Source organism: Notothenia coriiceps, unplaced genomic scaffold, assembly GCF_000735185.1.
Source record: "Notothenia coriiceps isolate Sejong01 unplaced genomic scaffold, NC01 NC01_scaffold00021734, whole genome shotgun sequence".
NCBI lineage: Eukaryota > Metazoa > Chordata > Actinopteri > Perciformes > Nototheniidae > Notothenia > Notothenia coriiceps.
In genome coordinates this window covers 186,392-203,022 of record NW_011354435.1, presented here as the reverse complement: position 1 = coordinate 203,022, position 16,631 = coordinate 186,392, and the positions used below count along the sequence as shown (strand labels likewise).

The window sequence follows — 16,631 nt, the reverse complement described above, 5'->3', positions numbered from 1 at the left end:
AGAGCATAAACAAAATAAAAAAGTCTGGAAAATATGCCTGATGATGTCAACAGGGTTGAGTCTGCTTCAGCTCGAAGACTACATATTAAACTGGGGTCAGGGAGTTAAGAATGAGAAAGATGTGGGTGTTTATTAGGAAGGGATGGTCAAATGAATTGAAATTATTGGTTGAATTATGGGAAATGCAAGATTCTGTGGTTTTGGAGCTTTACCCACACCAAAGCCTCTTTTCTTTTATAAATAACATTCTCTTTGTTATGTGTCTTTGGTAAGTCACCCAACTTTATTTAGCAGCAGTATAAATATATCTTTAAACCCCTTATACTTAATGTGTAACACTGGCTTGTGTTCTTATTCTGATACTGGAGGACAAACAGGCTCACATATTTCAGACCCAATTTCTGAGCATAAGTCTGTAACTGGCCTACATCGTGTCTCTGCCAAAAGTGTATTTAGTTCAGGTCAAATTATCCCTCCAATCTCGTTCAGCCCAACTGGGCTCAAACAATATTTCTCTTGTGAGGCTAAATAATGGACCAGTGCCCAGGGGGGAAAATTCACTATCAGAATTAGGGCTCATTGATGTTGAGATAATTATGTTGGATACAAAGTGCAGGTGGTATTTGTGTTTTATCTTATTTTGGTTCAACAGGAACATTGGCTCGGGGCACGACATGTCTCGTAGGAAGTTTTAAAACTGCATATATCAAATAGAAAGTAATTTAGGAATTTAAATATCAGAGTGGTGTCCTACTTATCCAGTGTAGTGATACAATGCTGCATTGATTTAGAGTCAATTGATCACATGACATGGAAGATATTCAAAGGAAAGGACATTTTCATTTAATAAACTATTGCAATAATAGGGTGTCTGTGGATATGGGGCTAAATAGGCATCTACAAATCAGAGGGTCAATGGTTCGAACCCCAAGCTCCTGCAGTCAACCTCAAAGTGATCTTTGGCAATATATTCAACCCCAAATAGCTCCCGAAGGAATGACTAAGATGTTAATGGAGACATAGTTTTTTCTTTTCAGTTTATTGAACTCACAAAAAGTCATATTCATAAATGTATTAACAAAATTTGAATTTACAATACATACAGTACATACAAGTTAACTAAAAAGGACCTGTTTAATACATTGTTGCTTCTTTTACTGAGCTAAAGTTCAAATAACAGTGAAATTAAGACATTAACTTCCGATTTGTATTTATATTTACAAGATAAATACGCCCCACTGGTGACAAGTATTTGACAGTAATTTAAAAATAATCTATATTTATTACAGTAAACAGATAACACTGTATAGTGTACAGGCCCATTATTGTGATATGACAAATGAAAATGTTAATAAAAACAGTCTCTTAACAGAGACATTGCTGTGTGTTAAGCACAACATGTGAACACTTGTTTACCATATTTGCACACATTATTTTACATCCACACATGCAGACCGCACAACAACAATATCTAAATCTGTCAATACTCGGATGTTAGACAACAGCTGAGAGACTTTTAAGACCACAGTTATGAGAAGCTGCCTACATTCTTGAGGACGTGCTAATGTTGGCCTCTCAGTTCCTGTCAACAAGGACAAAAAAAGATAGCTTGAATTTAGAAATGTATTGCTATCAACACACATGATATGCTGGTTTTGTGTTTCACTAAGACAAGCAAGTTGTCTGGATCGATACAACTCAAACAAATAATGTATCATTATTCTTATGACAAGTTACAGCTGCACAGTGTGTTTCCAAAAGTTGCAGATTAACTGTTTTGCAACAGGAACATGTCAAATGATGCCCTTGTTGCTCTCAGGAAGTGCTGCTTCTCTTTCTGCCCCTTGGTCTCCTCTTCGGGATGTCTTCCTCTTGGTCACTATCACAATCCCTCTGAAACAATCAACATATTGAGGTTGACAAAAAGCAGTAAAATGGATGTGTGGGGACAGTTTTATGAGCTCAAAAAATGTAACATTAAATAATTGTTTTTAAAACAAAATCTGTTATCCAAACTACTCGCTGCAAAACACCAGCAAATACCAACAAGGTACAGTTAGAGTTGGATATTCAACAGATTCTCCAGATTCTGTGAAGCTGAGGAAACGAAACCGGACTGAATATCCAACTTAAAACTAATTTCCCTGCATTGCAAATGCTGCGCACATCAATACTGCAAAGAAGATAAGATAAGATGGACCTTTATTAATCCCCGAGGGGAAATTCAGTAGTTCTGCAGGAAATCTGCAGAACAAAACTTCCAACATGAAACATCACAGTTACTCTAAAATTGAACATAATGTTTGTTTTCTAACTGAGACTCAGTTTTAGAAGGTTGATACCACTCTTTTTCTAAAAGTGCAGTAGGCCTATATGAAGCTACATCCAGGAGCCAGTTAGCTTAGCATAAAGGAAATGGGGGAACTGCTAGCCTTTGTCTGAATGTAACACCGACCAGCACCTCACATACACAAATTGTAACCTTATTTATTGTTTGTTTAGAGTAAACACAAAATCTGTGTTTTACGAGGGGGTTTTGTGCTGGATTATTTTTTGGCTGGGAAGAATGATTTCCTGAAGCCTTCATTGGTTTCCTATCCTCAAGAGTGATAATAAGACTCCAGGAAGTCAATGATGCTAGAAATGAATTAGTGTCCAGGCTTCATGGTAAGCTAAGCTAACTAGTTGCTGGCTGTAGCTTCATAAACTGTGCAGACGTGGGAGTTGTTTCAATATCCTCATCTAACTCTCAGGCTAATACAACAATGCAAAGACATTTCTAGACTGAGCCAGAGCTTTAAGCTTTAATACTGTGAGTCCTTACCCCTTCCTGCTCAGGCAGCTTGTTGCCTTTCTTCATGATCCGTGTTAAGTGGTTGCACAGAGCCACAATTCTGAATGACAGCTGTTGAACAGATGAAAACAAAGATAATTAGTCTTTAAACATTATGAAGTGACATCATGAACTGCTTTAAGGACATTTTCTAACTGTTTACTTACCTTCCACCTGCGTCTGGCATACTGTCTCTTAAAGTTCTGCAAGTTGACCACAGACAACCTCTTCACCATGGCCTGCCTGGTATCCTTCGGCTGCAGAGACACAGTGAGGAATAAAATAACAGAGGTAGTATCTTACATGTTAATGTCAAATGACAAAATGTATCACTATAATCTAAGGTACCACAGGTGATATAGGCCTACTGAAATCTAAGATCACAAATCTCAAGAATGTGATACAAATAAAATGGTGATAATTTATTTCCTTTTTTTAGACAACATTGAAAAATGTCAGTGTGCACATCAAAGTCCAAAAAGTGTCAGTCATGTACATCTGTTGACACTGATAAAGAGGTGACACATTGTGAAACACATGTTGTCTTATCATAGATGTTGTATTTCCTGTCATCTCACAAAACATCTCCAAGAAAGAAGTACAAAAGTTTTAAAAAATAAATAAATTCAATACAATTATTAGTAAAAGTGCACATTACATCTGTTAAAACAATCGTTAAGAAAAACTAATTAATACAATAACACATTTAACTTTACAAATGCATGACCTTTGTGAAATAGACAATATACAAATTCCTATAATTGGAAAATAATAAAAAATAAATCAATTAAAAAATAAATCCCTTTTGAGACATTCAATAGAAAATGTGTAATCCTGTGTCCTCCTCTGGCCCTTACACAGTAAACACTTTCATGACTAATATGTATGACTTCAAACCTGCTCAATCAAATAAGAGCATCATCATCAGTAAGTATCACTTACTGCCAAAATTATGCTAATTTAAGATTATATTCTTTTATTTAGAGCAAGGCTAGCCGTTTCCCACTGTCTTCAGTATTTGAACGCAGCAAAGATTATCATCTTCTGCCTGTACCTTGAAAGTTACTGAACAGATACAAAAGTACCATCCATCTTTACATCAAAATGTAAAAGAAGCATATTTCCTTGTTTTAATCTTCCTACTCTTACAGACATTTAAAAAAAAAAAAATCGTATTACAGAGTTCAATCAAGAAAATTAAAAAATATAAAGAAAGAAAATGTAAAGACTACATTCACATATACATTTGAACGTTTGTGCAGCTAAAAAAAAATGTGTTGAACATTTTCAAAAGATCTTTAAGGTCAATAAGAGTTAGTTAGCCAGACTCTGTGAGTGTCTGTTTGTCCTCAGGATGCAGCTGCCCCTGCCTCACGTCCGTGTTCATGCTGCTGCTGAGGATGCTGCCCTTGGCTCCTTCAGGATGCAGAGAGCTCATCGCCTCCTGCAGCCACTGCAGCTCAGAGTTCAGCTCCTGCCTCAGAGCGTCCAGCTGACTCTCCCTGTGGCTGTACTTCCCACTGATGCTCTCCAGACTGGCATCGATAATCTTCACGTCCTCCTGCAGCAGCCTCCTGGTTGCCTCCACTTTACGGAACTCATAGTGGACCTGAGACAGCTGCTTCCTCGCAGTCTCGCTCTCCTCCTTGTACCAGGCCTCCTTGTCGTTGTAGATGGACAGGAGTGCTTCTACATCGCCCTGCAGAGTGTGCCGTGCTTCTGACACCTCCGACAGCCTTGTCTCCATCAGACTGAGGTCCTCCACCACATGTGCAAAACGCTCAAAGTTGGCGTACGTGTTGTTCTGGGGCATACTGAAATGGGACTGGATGGTGTACTCCTTTAGCCGCTCAGTCTTCAGCTGCTCCACTTTCTTCTCAGCCTCAGGGGCAGTGCTTTCCTCTTCCATGTAGTCGCAGGACTTCAGACAGAAGGGTGAAGGGGGGACACTGAGTGAGAGGCTGTCTCATTGTTGCATCTTGAAAACACACACAGCGATGAATATCCCAGCAGATGTGGCGCTGCAGGGTTAGTGTGGGACCCTACAGCGAAAGCCATGGCAGGTAAGAGTGCCACAAAAACACAACAGACATTCCTGTACAGGATGTTGTGTTTCCTGGCTTCATGCTTGAATCCAAACAGGACGAAGACTCCGGAGCAAACACCATTCACATGCATCTCTGCAGCTAATGTTGGAGTAGAGGTCTTCAACATTACAGAGGTTGTTAAATGTCCATGCCACACCTTGATGATTTAGTTCAATCGCTTGAATTTCTAGACAAAATGTCGGACTGTAAAAGTGTGTAGAGGTGGAGAGAAACTTACCACATGTACCTAAGTAAAATGTTGATGTACTTGTACTTAAATGGACTATTTCCCTTTACTGCTACTAGTATTTACATATATTAATATTGTATTTTTTACTCCACTTAATTAATTTGCAGATGTAGATTAACTAAACAAAATATAAACGACAAATAAATTAAGACCAACCAGTGGAGAACAAAGTATAATAATACAACTAATAATAATAATAATAATATGAAGTATATATTATTCTGACATCTGCATAAAAACTACTTTTTACCTTTATATATATAAAAGTATCTAATGTGTATATTTTTGTTTATTTAAGTATGTTTTACTACTAATACTTTAGTACTTTTTTGTATTTCATTGTATTATTGATGAATTTACAAAGTCTAAGTACTTATATCTTCAGGGAGAGGGTGTGGTACAGCGATGGAAACAATATATAGTGACTGATAAGTATATTTTCAACAAGCTAGACATAAAGTAAATAAAGTTAGTGCATGAACTTTGTGAGCATGCACATTTACAAGATGGATTTTCCTTTTCAATGAGAAACAAACCTATACACTGGTGTTACCTTTGACATCAACTGTTAAGTGTTGTTTTAGCATGTAGCAGGAGTTAGTTATTGAGAAAACATGCTATAATCGCAGAAATCAAGAGCATACCTTAATCCAGTGATGGTTGAGGGCCTCTTGTATGGTCATCCGTTTTCTGAAGCGATGATAGAAGGAAAATGTCTCTCAGTAAATACACCAAAACAACTCCATGACACGCAAAGCAGACTGAGTATACACACTTTAATAAGGGAATAGGAAAACAGGTTAAGCGAGAAGATCACATTGTGCAAGGAACGACACAACATCCTTTTAACTATTATTTACTTTGCAGTTAACTATGTAGCCTGTTGTTCAAATATAAGCTGAATGATATCCTTGCTTTACATTTCTGTGGCATTTCATTCAGTTGGATCAGGTTTGCATATTATGTGCACATTATTTGCACTTTAATGCAGAGAGTCCTCCAATACTGGGCTTTATATGGAGTTGTCTGACCTCACCTTAGGCCTGAAGTTGTTAATCAGTTATTTACCTCGTGTCCTTCACCAGGAGCTGACTGATGAAGCTCTTGGCCAGCTCGCTTGTATTGCTGAACAGCTCTTCGTCAAACTCGTAGTCCATCGCCGAGATGTTTCCCAGTGTTTCCTGCTTCGTGTCACCGAGAAAAGGAGACGCGCCGCTCAAACTGGAAAAACATACACACACTCACTTAGACCATCCTCAAAGTTTCTTTATGTATAATCAGATCTCCAATTTCCAATCACAAATCATACCAACTTACAGTATATATGTGATGACTCCGATGCTCCTGTGAACAAACAGCACAATGTTAATCTAAAGTGATGCCGTGCAGCGTATATGGATGGCAGCAGTCAGAGGTAATTAAAAGCTCGTACCACATGTCTGCCTCCAATCCCAGTTGCTCATAGTTGACTATCTCTGGAGCTGAAAATAGACACACTCTGCTTCACAAACAGCGCTAGGCCAACACCAAGCCTCCTCTTAAAATGTCCTTCATTGCAAACACATTGCATATTGAAACACTTACCAACAAATTCAGGGGTTCCAAAAATGTTTTTGAAATCTGCCCCTGCTTCTATTTTGTGTGCCAGTCCAAAGTCTATAATTTTGATGCGAGGTAGACGAAGGTTCCTGTCCAGCAGCATTATGTTTTCAGGCTAAAGTGCAAACAAAGAAAAACACAGGACAATTTGTCAGCAGATTTCTACTGACACCAAGGTTTGGCGATTCATAAACATTAAAACAAGTTACCTGGGTAAACAACCTTTTGTGTAAGCATTAAAAAAGAAATTTAAATGGTTACACTCTTTCTTGTAAGCGTGAGAGACACAAATATTAAACCACATCTTGGAAAAGGTGGTTAATCACTTTCTTGTCGAGAGATAGCAAAGAGAAGATTGATATCACAGTCATGTTTGTACACAAAACAGGAAGCTTCCCCATGCAGCTGGTTTGGCTCAGTCAATAAATAACTACATCTTTTGCACCTCTAAATGTAAGCTTAGCTAAATAAGATAAGTTAAGTTTTTTATTAAATCCCTCTAAAAGTAATAGTGAGAACAAATCACTTTGCAGAGTTAATGCTATTATGACTGTTATTGGTCGGGACAGCTACAGGAAGTTACAGAACCCAACTAACACAAAGCTGGGAAAAAGTTCAGCACATACACACGTGTTGTACGTAGGTAGGTTCCTCTAAATTAATATAAAAGTTACAAGCCCTATAAAGTCCACACTGACTGGAGAGACGGTTTCAACCATTTCCTAAACTGGTTAACCTGATTTCACGGAAAAGGCTAAGCATTAATGAGTGCACAGATCGTTCATTGTGGACTAAAGTTCATGGCCTCTGGCTGGTTGGAATGAAGCCTTTCACTTTGTGTTCTTTTTCCTTAATTGCCAGACTAAAATAATTTAAAGTGATGAGGAGCTTTAGCTGCTGGAAAACAGGACAGTGACTATCAGCAGCGTGCGTGACAGTGCTCTCTGAAAGTGAGGAGATAACCCTGTGGTGTCTTTATCTGAGAGTCTGGACTTCAGCCACAGAGAACAGGAAGGATGTGCGATTCGAAATAGCGAGACTCTTCCGTCACAAAGCTACATTAAACACCTGCCACTAAAGGATATCATCATAATAAGACATACTTTCATATACATGTATTTACACAAGATAAGGAGCAGGCTGTACCTTTAGATCAAAATGCACAATCCTCTTGGAGTGGAGGTACTGGACTCCATCTAGGATCTGTTTGATAAACTGAGTGGCCTCCTCTTCACTGAGAGATTCCTTCTGAGCCAAAAAATCAAACAGCTCTCCTCCAGACACCCTGTGAGAGAAACACACACACACACACACACACACACACACACACACACACACACACACACACACACACACACACACACACTTAGAGACTCATCTAGTGGGCTCAGATCATCTGGAGCAAGGACTCTCTTGAGCGCTATCTAAAGTGAGTTCTCAGGATTTGGAAGCGCTGGTTCAGGATGTTTTAGATAATTGTTTGTAATAATAAACTTGCCATAGCTGTGACCCATATTACTTTGCATAATGAAATACTTGAAAAAGGTGGTGAAATGTGGTATAGAGCGGCCTTTAAATAGCTGGCAGCCAATAAACATGGCCTTCTTTTATATGAACACACGAATAGACCGAATGTCACACAGTGTCTTCTCCTGCATCTAACAGGAACTGTTGGTCTGTTCCCTCTGCTTTGATTGGACAGAGCTTTCTTTTAGCCCCAATTGAGATCTCCATGTTCCCGGCACTCGCTGGACCCAAGCGGCGCCCTCTGAGGACTCTTTTCAACACAAGCCACTCTGAGAGAGACATTCAGTTCTTTGGCACACGTGATATTGGCAACATTTCTTTTTTAGCAAACACAGATTCAGAAAGAGTGGATTTTGTAGAGATGTTTTCATGTTTTAACGCTCTATTTCTAACAGGTATTGTGACGGATTGCTGACTTACAGTCCGAGGATGAGCACCACATCTGTGCGGTTCTCATACACGTCATGTAGAGATACGATGTTGTTGTGCTGGAGCTGCTGCAGGATGTCCACTTCCCTCTCAATCTCCTCTCTTTTAATGCCACGTCTGCTGGCCCGACTCTGACGCTTCTTGATGAACTTGGCTGCATATTCGACGCCTGTGCTCTTCTCTATGCAGCGTTTGACAATTGCAAACTGCCCACTGTAGACACAAAAGAAGAAAAAAGGCACTGACATTATGAAATGCTAATAACGTAATGTGTTTATATTAAAAAGGTATCGTATTTCAAGAGAGAGAACAATTTATTATGACATTCTTAACAATTAACAACAGGATATAACTCGGGGTGAAGACAGATGTCAAGGAGGAAGACGTGTGTCAAACCTGAGGAAATATTGAGGTATAGTTCATCACTTCCTGTTTCCTGGCCAGACAGAGAACAATCAGATAGGCTTGCAGTGCGGACAGAGCTGCTGTCCTCCCACTCAACCAACCTTCCTGCTAGATTTGAAGCTATTCTTCGTCTCGAGAATTAGTCCTCAGAAAAAATCCCCAAAACCCTGAATATTTCACAACAGAGGTGTGGCTTTGAGACCGTCTCCCAGCAGATAATTGTTTCACTTTTCACTCTACAGCCTGTGGACTTGTGATTGAAGCTAGTACATTTATTTAAATCCTGTAGACTAATGTTGCCCTAGCCTAACGACAGGGATGGTGACTGCAGTAAACTTGTTAAACTTTATTATCACCCTCCCCTCACATAACAACACAGTCAGTTCACTTATAATTGACCCACTGAGAAGTGTCAAAACATCTTCCAGCGCTGTCGCCCAGTTAAATACATGTGTTGAGTCTCCATGGCTGTATTATCAGACCAGCAGTAATCTCAGCTTGCGGCCACTCCTGCTGCTGTGGGCTGACCTGCACTCTCTGTAGATTCAGACTCTGAAAACAAGCCTCTCAGTCACTGATCCTGCAGAATAACATGAGGGCGAGTGAAGAGGCAGAGCTGGCAAAACGTTTCTGAGTTGGGAAGATGAGACAGAAGAGGAACATTCAGTCCACTTTGCGTTCATTCGTGATTGGATAAAACCTATTAACGCCTGTAGAAAGAAGAATTTACTGTAAAACCGTGGTAATTATTTGATGAAACATAGGCCTACAAGTATTTGTAGACACTGTGAAATAACACACAGAGAGAGGACACAGATAATTACTGGCAGGCATATGTTTTGGACATAACTGTCCACTGAGATTCCAGGGTGGCTGTGAGAGGCTGTCCAGTCTGTGTCCACTATCATCACGGTGTCTAGTGCGCTAAGAATAGGCTCTTCTCCACCTGCCACATATCCACTGCTGCTGGGGAGAAGGGCAAAGCCTGCTAGAGCTGCTGGGTGAAGGCTGTCCAAAACACATATCAGATACTGGGGCTGAAGCTTTAAAGCATCTTTTATTAATGTTGACATTAACATGTTTTAATCAACAATAGAATTCTGTGCATCTTTTTGATTGTTGCTTGCCTACTCTATTATTTTAAATGTACTAAATTGTTAATTATTTAATTTGTCCATCCAGCATATTGCAGATAATAAGAAATAACACTTTAATACTTTGTCTTATACTATTTGAAGAATTATATTCCAATAGTGCTTGGGTTGGTTTGTTTATAATTCATGTAGTCCAAACATTTCTAAAGACTCAAGAGTGTTGTAAAGTCTCTAAGTCAAAATGTAAAATAAAAATAAGAAGGTGGATGTTATTATTTCCATCATTTACAACATAATTTCATCTAAATATATATCCTGATTCAATCCATATTTGTGAATGTCATTTAAAAACAAAAGTTTGCACAACGACGCAAAAGTTAAATTCATTATTCAGTTTATTTATTAAGGAAAAAAACTATTGAGTTTAACACTAATCCATTAATTTATGGTTGCGACATCATTTATTATCTATTCTACTAATACTCTGTTTCTTCTTGCACATTTTAAATGTAATCCTAAAATGTGTTTTATTGTTTTAAGTCTTATCTTAATATGTTACATTGTTAGAGGAGCTTATGACTTAAGATCTTCATTGCCATCTCTATACTGTGCATATGCATACTGTGCGACAATAAAGGCTTTGAATCTTTGAATTGAATCAAGACAGAGACTTCAATTGTAAAAAACTGACATTTGTTCCTTATGGATAAAAACTGTGCTCCAACCGTACTAACAAAGAGACAGCTCCGTCCCAACAATAAACAAAAACATGGATTAAATACACAAGGAACTTTCCTTAACCGCATTATTGCTGGGTAGTTGATCCAGTTTTCTCTGGTTGAGGCACACCCTGTCCTCTGCAGTGAAACGTTGCATCGCTATTAAACAACAGCTACTGGGATGTACTTTAACCACATACACTGGAGGGACAAAATGAGAACATCAGATATTATGCTGCGGCCTCAAACATCTGAATCAACAATTCTTCAACAATCTAAGAAGAAAACTTAACTGTAAGTGTCTCAAACACACAGTAGTATTAGTTGAAGGGCACTTGTATTGGATTGCATTAAATTGCCCAGGTGTTTTAAATGCCTCAGTATATAGCTTCTAGGTTTCTGAGAGGTTTATGTAACCACAAAGCCTCTGGGAGTTATTATTAAGCTTTTTAGTTCATATCAGGGCAACAAAAACCCCTGTCAGGATCAGATATCAGTGGGAACATGACCTGTAACAGAGAATGCAGGAGATAGTTGAGGGTGTACATCGTTAAAAAGGTCTTCAAAGAGACACACACTCCACAAAGGAAAAACATGGCAGGACAGGACAGGGCAGGAATCTGAAATACTCCAGTTTCACAGGACATTTCCACCCCTGAGACATCCCCGAACACTGAAACGACTACGATAATGTGTGACCTGAGGAGAAGGGGAACTCGCTCAATGAATTCCACTTGCATAAACAAACAACACACTGAAAGGATGGCCTGTCACGTGGCAGCAGCAGTGTCCTTGATTTGGACAGAATGACCCCTCGTGGTGTTTCTTGTGGGCCAACGCAAGGGGCTTTGCTGAAGTGTTGCTACGAGGTGCGGAGTAACACTGGGAAAAGCGGGGATGCTGGGAGTGGTATTCCACAGCGGGCCAGGCGTGCCGGCTGTCTTAGCTCTAATCCGACCGGTGGGGCTGAAAGCACCGTCTCCCCGCTGAGTTTCCACTTCCAACAGCTGAAGGTCATTATCCACAGCCAAGGTTGGAGGAATGCTCGGACAACTGGCGCCGGCCCAATATTCAAACACATTTCTCAACTGAACCTCTGGGGTGGTGTTACAAAGACAGCCAGATATATAATTGACCGAGCCCAGTCCCTAACCATCTGTGATCTTCAGTGACGAAGAAGCAGCTCAGAATATGACTCATCATTGCATTAAATATAGTTTTATCGAGTGTTGAAAACCCTATTATCATGAAATGTATCACAATTATGACCATAACGTGTTCAGGATACTCTAGTCTAGATTCCCTCTTGTTTTGATGTTGTCCAATGTCAACAATGCATCTGGCTGTGTGAGTGTCTGCTGACAGTAACACGGTGACCTCTGTCAAAGGGGGAACTCCGGGAATGCCGAAGAGGCCAACGTGGAGTTCCCTGCGTCAGGCTGCACTGAATAAACACATTTTTCACCCACTCAACAGCAAGAATGTCTGTTCCTTACAGCTGACTACACTCATTCTTATCCCCCTCCTTGTGCCTACTGTGCCCTCTACACATCATGTACACTAGATCCCTTTGGTGACATTTTAGCACCATAATGTGTTCATCGGCAGCACCTGTCTTGTGACTGTCAACTATTTTCACATCAACACATCTCACGCCTGTGAGGGCTGCGGCCTTAAGTGTGAATCGCCACCCTCTCTGCATCCTGTCCAAAGACATCAGACTTCTGCTAACTGAAAACATTTCTCTAACTCATTTCCCTTTTGCATGCACTCAGCGAGTATTTCTAGAAATGAAAGATACAGCAGTACACAGAAAAAGAGTGTAAAATACATTGCATATTAAGGGTTGGTGTGATGTGACCTTTTCAGTGTTCCTGCATTCAGTTGGATTTGAGTAATATAATAACAACAGACTACAGACAGCAGCTCTGTGCAGATGTAGTTAGGGACAGTGATACTTTCCAACCCTGCACCACGTCTTTTTGTTCGGTCGGGTCTTGGAAGACAGGACGCTGTGTGGTTCATAAAAACATTTTCTTACTCAATATCAAGCCACGATTATTATTTTTATTTTTAATTGTATAATGTTGGACTTTTTTTGCCGTCTGTGAGGAAAATAAATGGGGCTCAGAGCCTCAGAATACTGATTTGTTATGATTTGGTGCAAGCACGAAACATACTACCAATAGAAATACATCGTTCTGTGTCAGACTACTGAAATCTGTATTTTTTAATGTTTTTTTCCTTCTTATTTGTTATTATTTACATTGCTTTTAAAATCGTTCTGTGTGACATGAGAAAAAATGTGAAAACCGTGTTGGTGAACACGAATCAATAGGTTGCATTTCGTGACTATAACACGAAATGCCGTGAGACTGGGTTGGATGGTGATGCCAGAGGAAAAGTCAGAGGATCACCAAAGTTAGCATCCTATGTGTGATAAATGTCTGTTCATTAGTGTATTTGCAATCCAAAATTGTCAAGTTAATTCAGGCTAGACCAAAGCAGTGGACCCACTGAAGATATTGCTGTCGCTAGAGCCATGACCAGCAGGGCTGAAACAGAAAGTCCATTATGATGAAAGTGCAGTATTTCACGGATTAAAAAATTAGGAGGAAGTTTACAATCCTTTTACTATGCAAAGACAATGGCACTTCCTGTCTAATGATGCATCCTGTGAATTCTTGCCGTAGCTTGATGATGACTAACACAGATGATGCATTAACAATAATGTAATAAAGGTATAGAAGTACTCCGGTGTTCTGAAAAAACATGGACAAGAATGAACCTGTTGTTATAGGTACAGTTCACAAATTTCTCCATCTGCTCTACTGTCACTTGTGTAACAGTTCATAGTCTCAGCAGTATTGATGGAGGACAGGACAGCTGTGGGTTAACACTCTATGGTTAACACTGAAACACTTCCTGCTGTACGTCATCATAAGTCTGTGTCATCACTCAGATGGTAAGACAGGAAAGTAAATGCCTAACGTCCTGAGCAAAGGGTTGTTCTACAGATTAGTTTACCAAAAACTATAGTCAGTAGTGGAAAGGAACATTGAGTACAACTGCGTGGGGCCTTTGACATTACAATCTTTCAATAGGGTTGCAGCATGATGAATCCACTTTCCTGCAGCTAATGGCTCAACAGTTCCATAGGGTTCAGAACATCTTAAATACTTAACACAGATCAGTTTTTGGCCCCCCATATCAAATTTCCCCACCCTCTTGAGAGGAGGATTGAGTAATATTTCCATCGTGACGTGCATTGGAGAGCTCATGAGGCTTTGGCAGACTGTAAGCGGGGTGGGCTTCATCCTACAAAAACACTACAAAGTTGTCACAACAATTCAGAAGAACTGCAAGCTAAGAAACCCAGCTGCTGAATTGGTTTTAAAGTTCTCTGAAACTTTCTGTGACTGAAAAGGCATTTCTGTTGGCTTTTAACCACATACATTTCCCATGACGGAAATGCTGAGCACAGACAGAGCTCAGCCCCCAGCAGGGTATTCTTATCAAGTAACATGTTTCCAACCACAGTGGTATTGTCAGTCTTCAAACAACACATTTATACGCCTTTCATACAGCAGATTTACTCTCCAGTAACACCCTTTATCAATCCTTTACCTACTGTATATACGCTATGGACTTTTTATATACTTTTGTTTAGAGTTCTACTCTTGAAAAATAATTCAGTATTATTTCATTTATTAGAATCTATGAATAAGAGCTACTGTTGCCTCTTTAATAAATCAAAAGGGTACCTAATATTTGAGAATAATATTCTTACTCATTAATAAAGACGATAACACATTAAGCTCACAAATGTTAATACATTAGTATAGATTCCGACATTCCATTGTCATTTAAGCAAATTGCATTATTATCCTCATAACAATACATCTTTCAATTTACAGATGCATTTCATTATTTCATGAGGCAGATATCTGTGAAGCAAAATGAGGAGAGAGATTCCTGGACACACACACACTCTGACTCTTCTGTACAGAGGTTTAAATGCAGCTGGAGTCACATTTCAACACCAGGTCTTAATTTCCCCTGTCAGGGTGTGTCAGAGTAGCCCTGCAGTAAATGGCGAGCAAAACACCGGGACATTAAGTATATTTTCACTATTAGTGAAAGGTGAGAGGTCAGACCCTTTTCTTTCCTCTCTGTCTGTTAGCGAGTCGCGCACATGCCAAAGCTGTCCTTAACGTGAAGAGTAGATTTGTAGCTTCCTCAACACGAACTGCACCCTGCAGACTTCCTTTAATCTATTTCCCCTTGGGACAAAATGTTTTCAATGTCACATTTGATTATCACTCATCCAATCAACATTAAGAAATTGATACCCCAACAATCACCAGTTAATGAAATTAGACTCTCTTTCCTGGTTAGAACATATTATCATGCCCAAACAGAGGTTGTTTTCCTAGAGTGTATTTACTTTTGAGACTTTATCTCTCGCTGTAAACTTCAACCTACTTCAACACTCCCCATTTCATGCTTAAACAAGCCAGCTGTTTGCAGACCTACATCCACACATGAGGATCACTGCTGTGGTACGACAGGCATGCAGTGGAGAGCTGAGTCACTCTTAGTCATACGAACATGAGGAGGATCATTTTGTAAGGGGTTGAAATCAACATTTCATAATGTACAGCTTTGAAACACACTTACCTTCCTAGTTCTTCCCCAATTTCATAGAAATCGTCCACATTCTGTTGCTTGAATACCGCCATGCCAGGCGTCTTCATTGATGTGATTTATCTCCTTGATGAGTACCACTGGAGCCCTTCTATTCAGAAGTCTTCTTCTCCTAATCAGCAAGTCCAACCCTGCGGATAAAGAGGAGTTCCTGGTGATTTCTGACAGAAGAGATGAATATGTTTACAAGTTCCAGCTTGCTGTATAGCATTCCATCGCAGAGGTGTACCTACTTTCACTGCATGTTGAGAAAGCTTTAACAACAGCAAAGGAGGTTTTTTAAATCAACAGCAAACACAATCTAAAAATATGCACTTAATCCGTCTTTCATTTGTCTAAATACTGTTTATTAGAAAGTTTAGAAACTAACAGGCACAACTCATTAAACAGTGCCAAATTGGGAAGTGTAACAGTAGCAGGAACAGTCGAATGATTACAACAGGATTACTAATTAAAGGAAAGAGCATTTTGGGTAATTAGGGCAGGATATGTGAAATGTGCTACTGTTATGAAACCCTTAGTCTGGCTAAAAGGCTGACATTGGCAGCAACACATGCTTTAGAACTCTTAACAATGTTACTGCTCTGAATTAGTTTAAAAACAGAATAGTTATCCAGTGAAAAACAATTAGAGAAACCCCTTTGGTACATACACAAATGTAAAGAAGAAAACTGAAATACTAGACTTTCGTTTTATGTCACACATGAAGTGGCTCCACAAACTGACCTTATGTTGTAACTTATTTTGGACGCAGAGCTGATGATAAACTTGCATCGGTTCTTTACAGTCGGTTGTCTGTCCTCATGGCTGCAGTTCAGGCACACAACGTTCCTCTGTTGTTTTCTGTCACTTATGGCAGCTCCATCAGGCTTTTGTGTCTTCAGAAGTCCCTCCCCCCGATGGCTCCATTATGAAACAGCATGCATGAGAGGCAGGCTATCAATAAAGATGACCGAGATGTCTGCTGTTTATTTTGAACAA

The 16,631-nt window shown here is 39.5% G+C and overlaps 1 protein-coding gene across 2 annotated transcripts; it reads right to left on the bottom strand.

The window, feature by feature from the left end:
* Window positions 1-1,030: 1,030 nt before the first annotated feature.
* dapk2b (death-associated protein kinase 2b) lies at window positions 1,031-16,510 on the bottom strand. Of its 2 annotated transcripts, XM_010780397.1 has the most exons (12): window positions 16,377-16,507; window positions 15,624-15,781; window positions 8,717-8,938; window positions 7,916-8,054; window positions 6,755-6,884; window positions 6,603-6,651; window positions 6,488-6,514; window positions 6,239-6,391; window positions 5,815-5,860; window positions 3,001-3,090; window positions 2,825-2,905; window positions 1,031-1,893 (listed from the first exon to the last, which is right to left on the bottom strand). In XM_010780397.1, exons 2-12 carry the CDS (start codon window positions 15,698-15,700, stop codon window positions 1,816-1,818), a joined length of 1,092 nt encoding a protein of 363 aa, XP_010778699.1. In that variant the 5' UTR covers window positions 15,701-15,781; window positions 16,377-16,507; the 3' UTR covers window positions 1,031-1,815. The 2 variants fall into 2 exon arrangements, with proteins under 2 accessions (XP_010778699.1, XP_010778698.1); XM_010780396.1 differs by lacking the exons at window positions 1,031-1,893; window positions 2,825-2,905; window positions 3,001-3,090 and adding an exon at window positions 3,998-4,754 and having other exon boundaries at window positions 16,377-16,510.
* Window positions 16,511-16,631: the final 121 nt, after the last annotated feature.

Excerpts from the sequence above, each read along its gene's own strand:
- dapk2b (XM_010780396.1), bottom strand. The coding sequence starts at position 15,700 with ATGAAGACGCCTGGCATGGCGGTATTCAAGCAACAGAATGTGGACGAT. Across the intron at positions 8,939-15,623 it reads ATTGGGGAAGAACTAGGAAG|TGGGCAGTTTGCAATTGTCA; the intron begins GTAAGTGTGTTT and ends TTGTGTCTACAG. Across the intron at positions 5,861-6,238 it reads CTCCTGGTGAAGGACACGAG|AAAACGGATGACCATACAAG; the intron begins GTAAATAACTGA and ends TCATCGCTTCAG.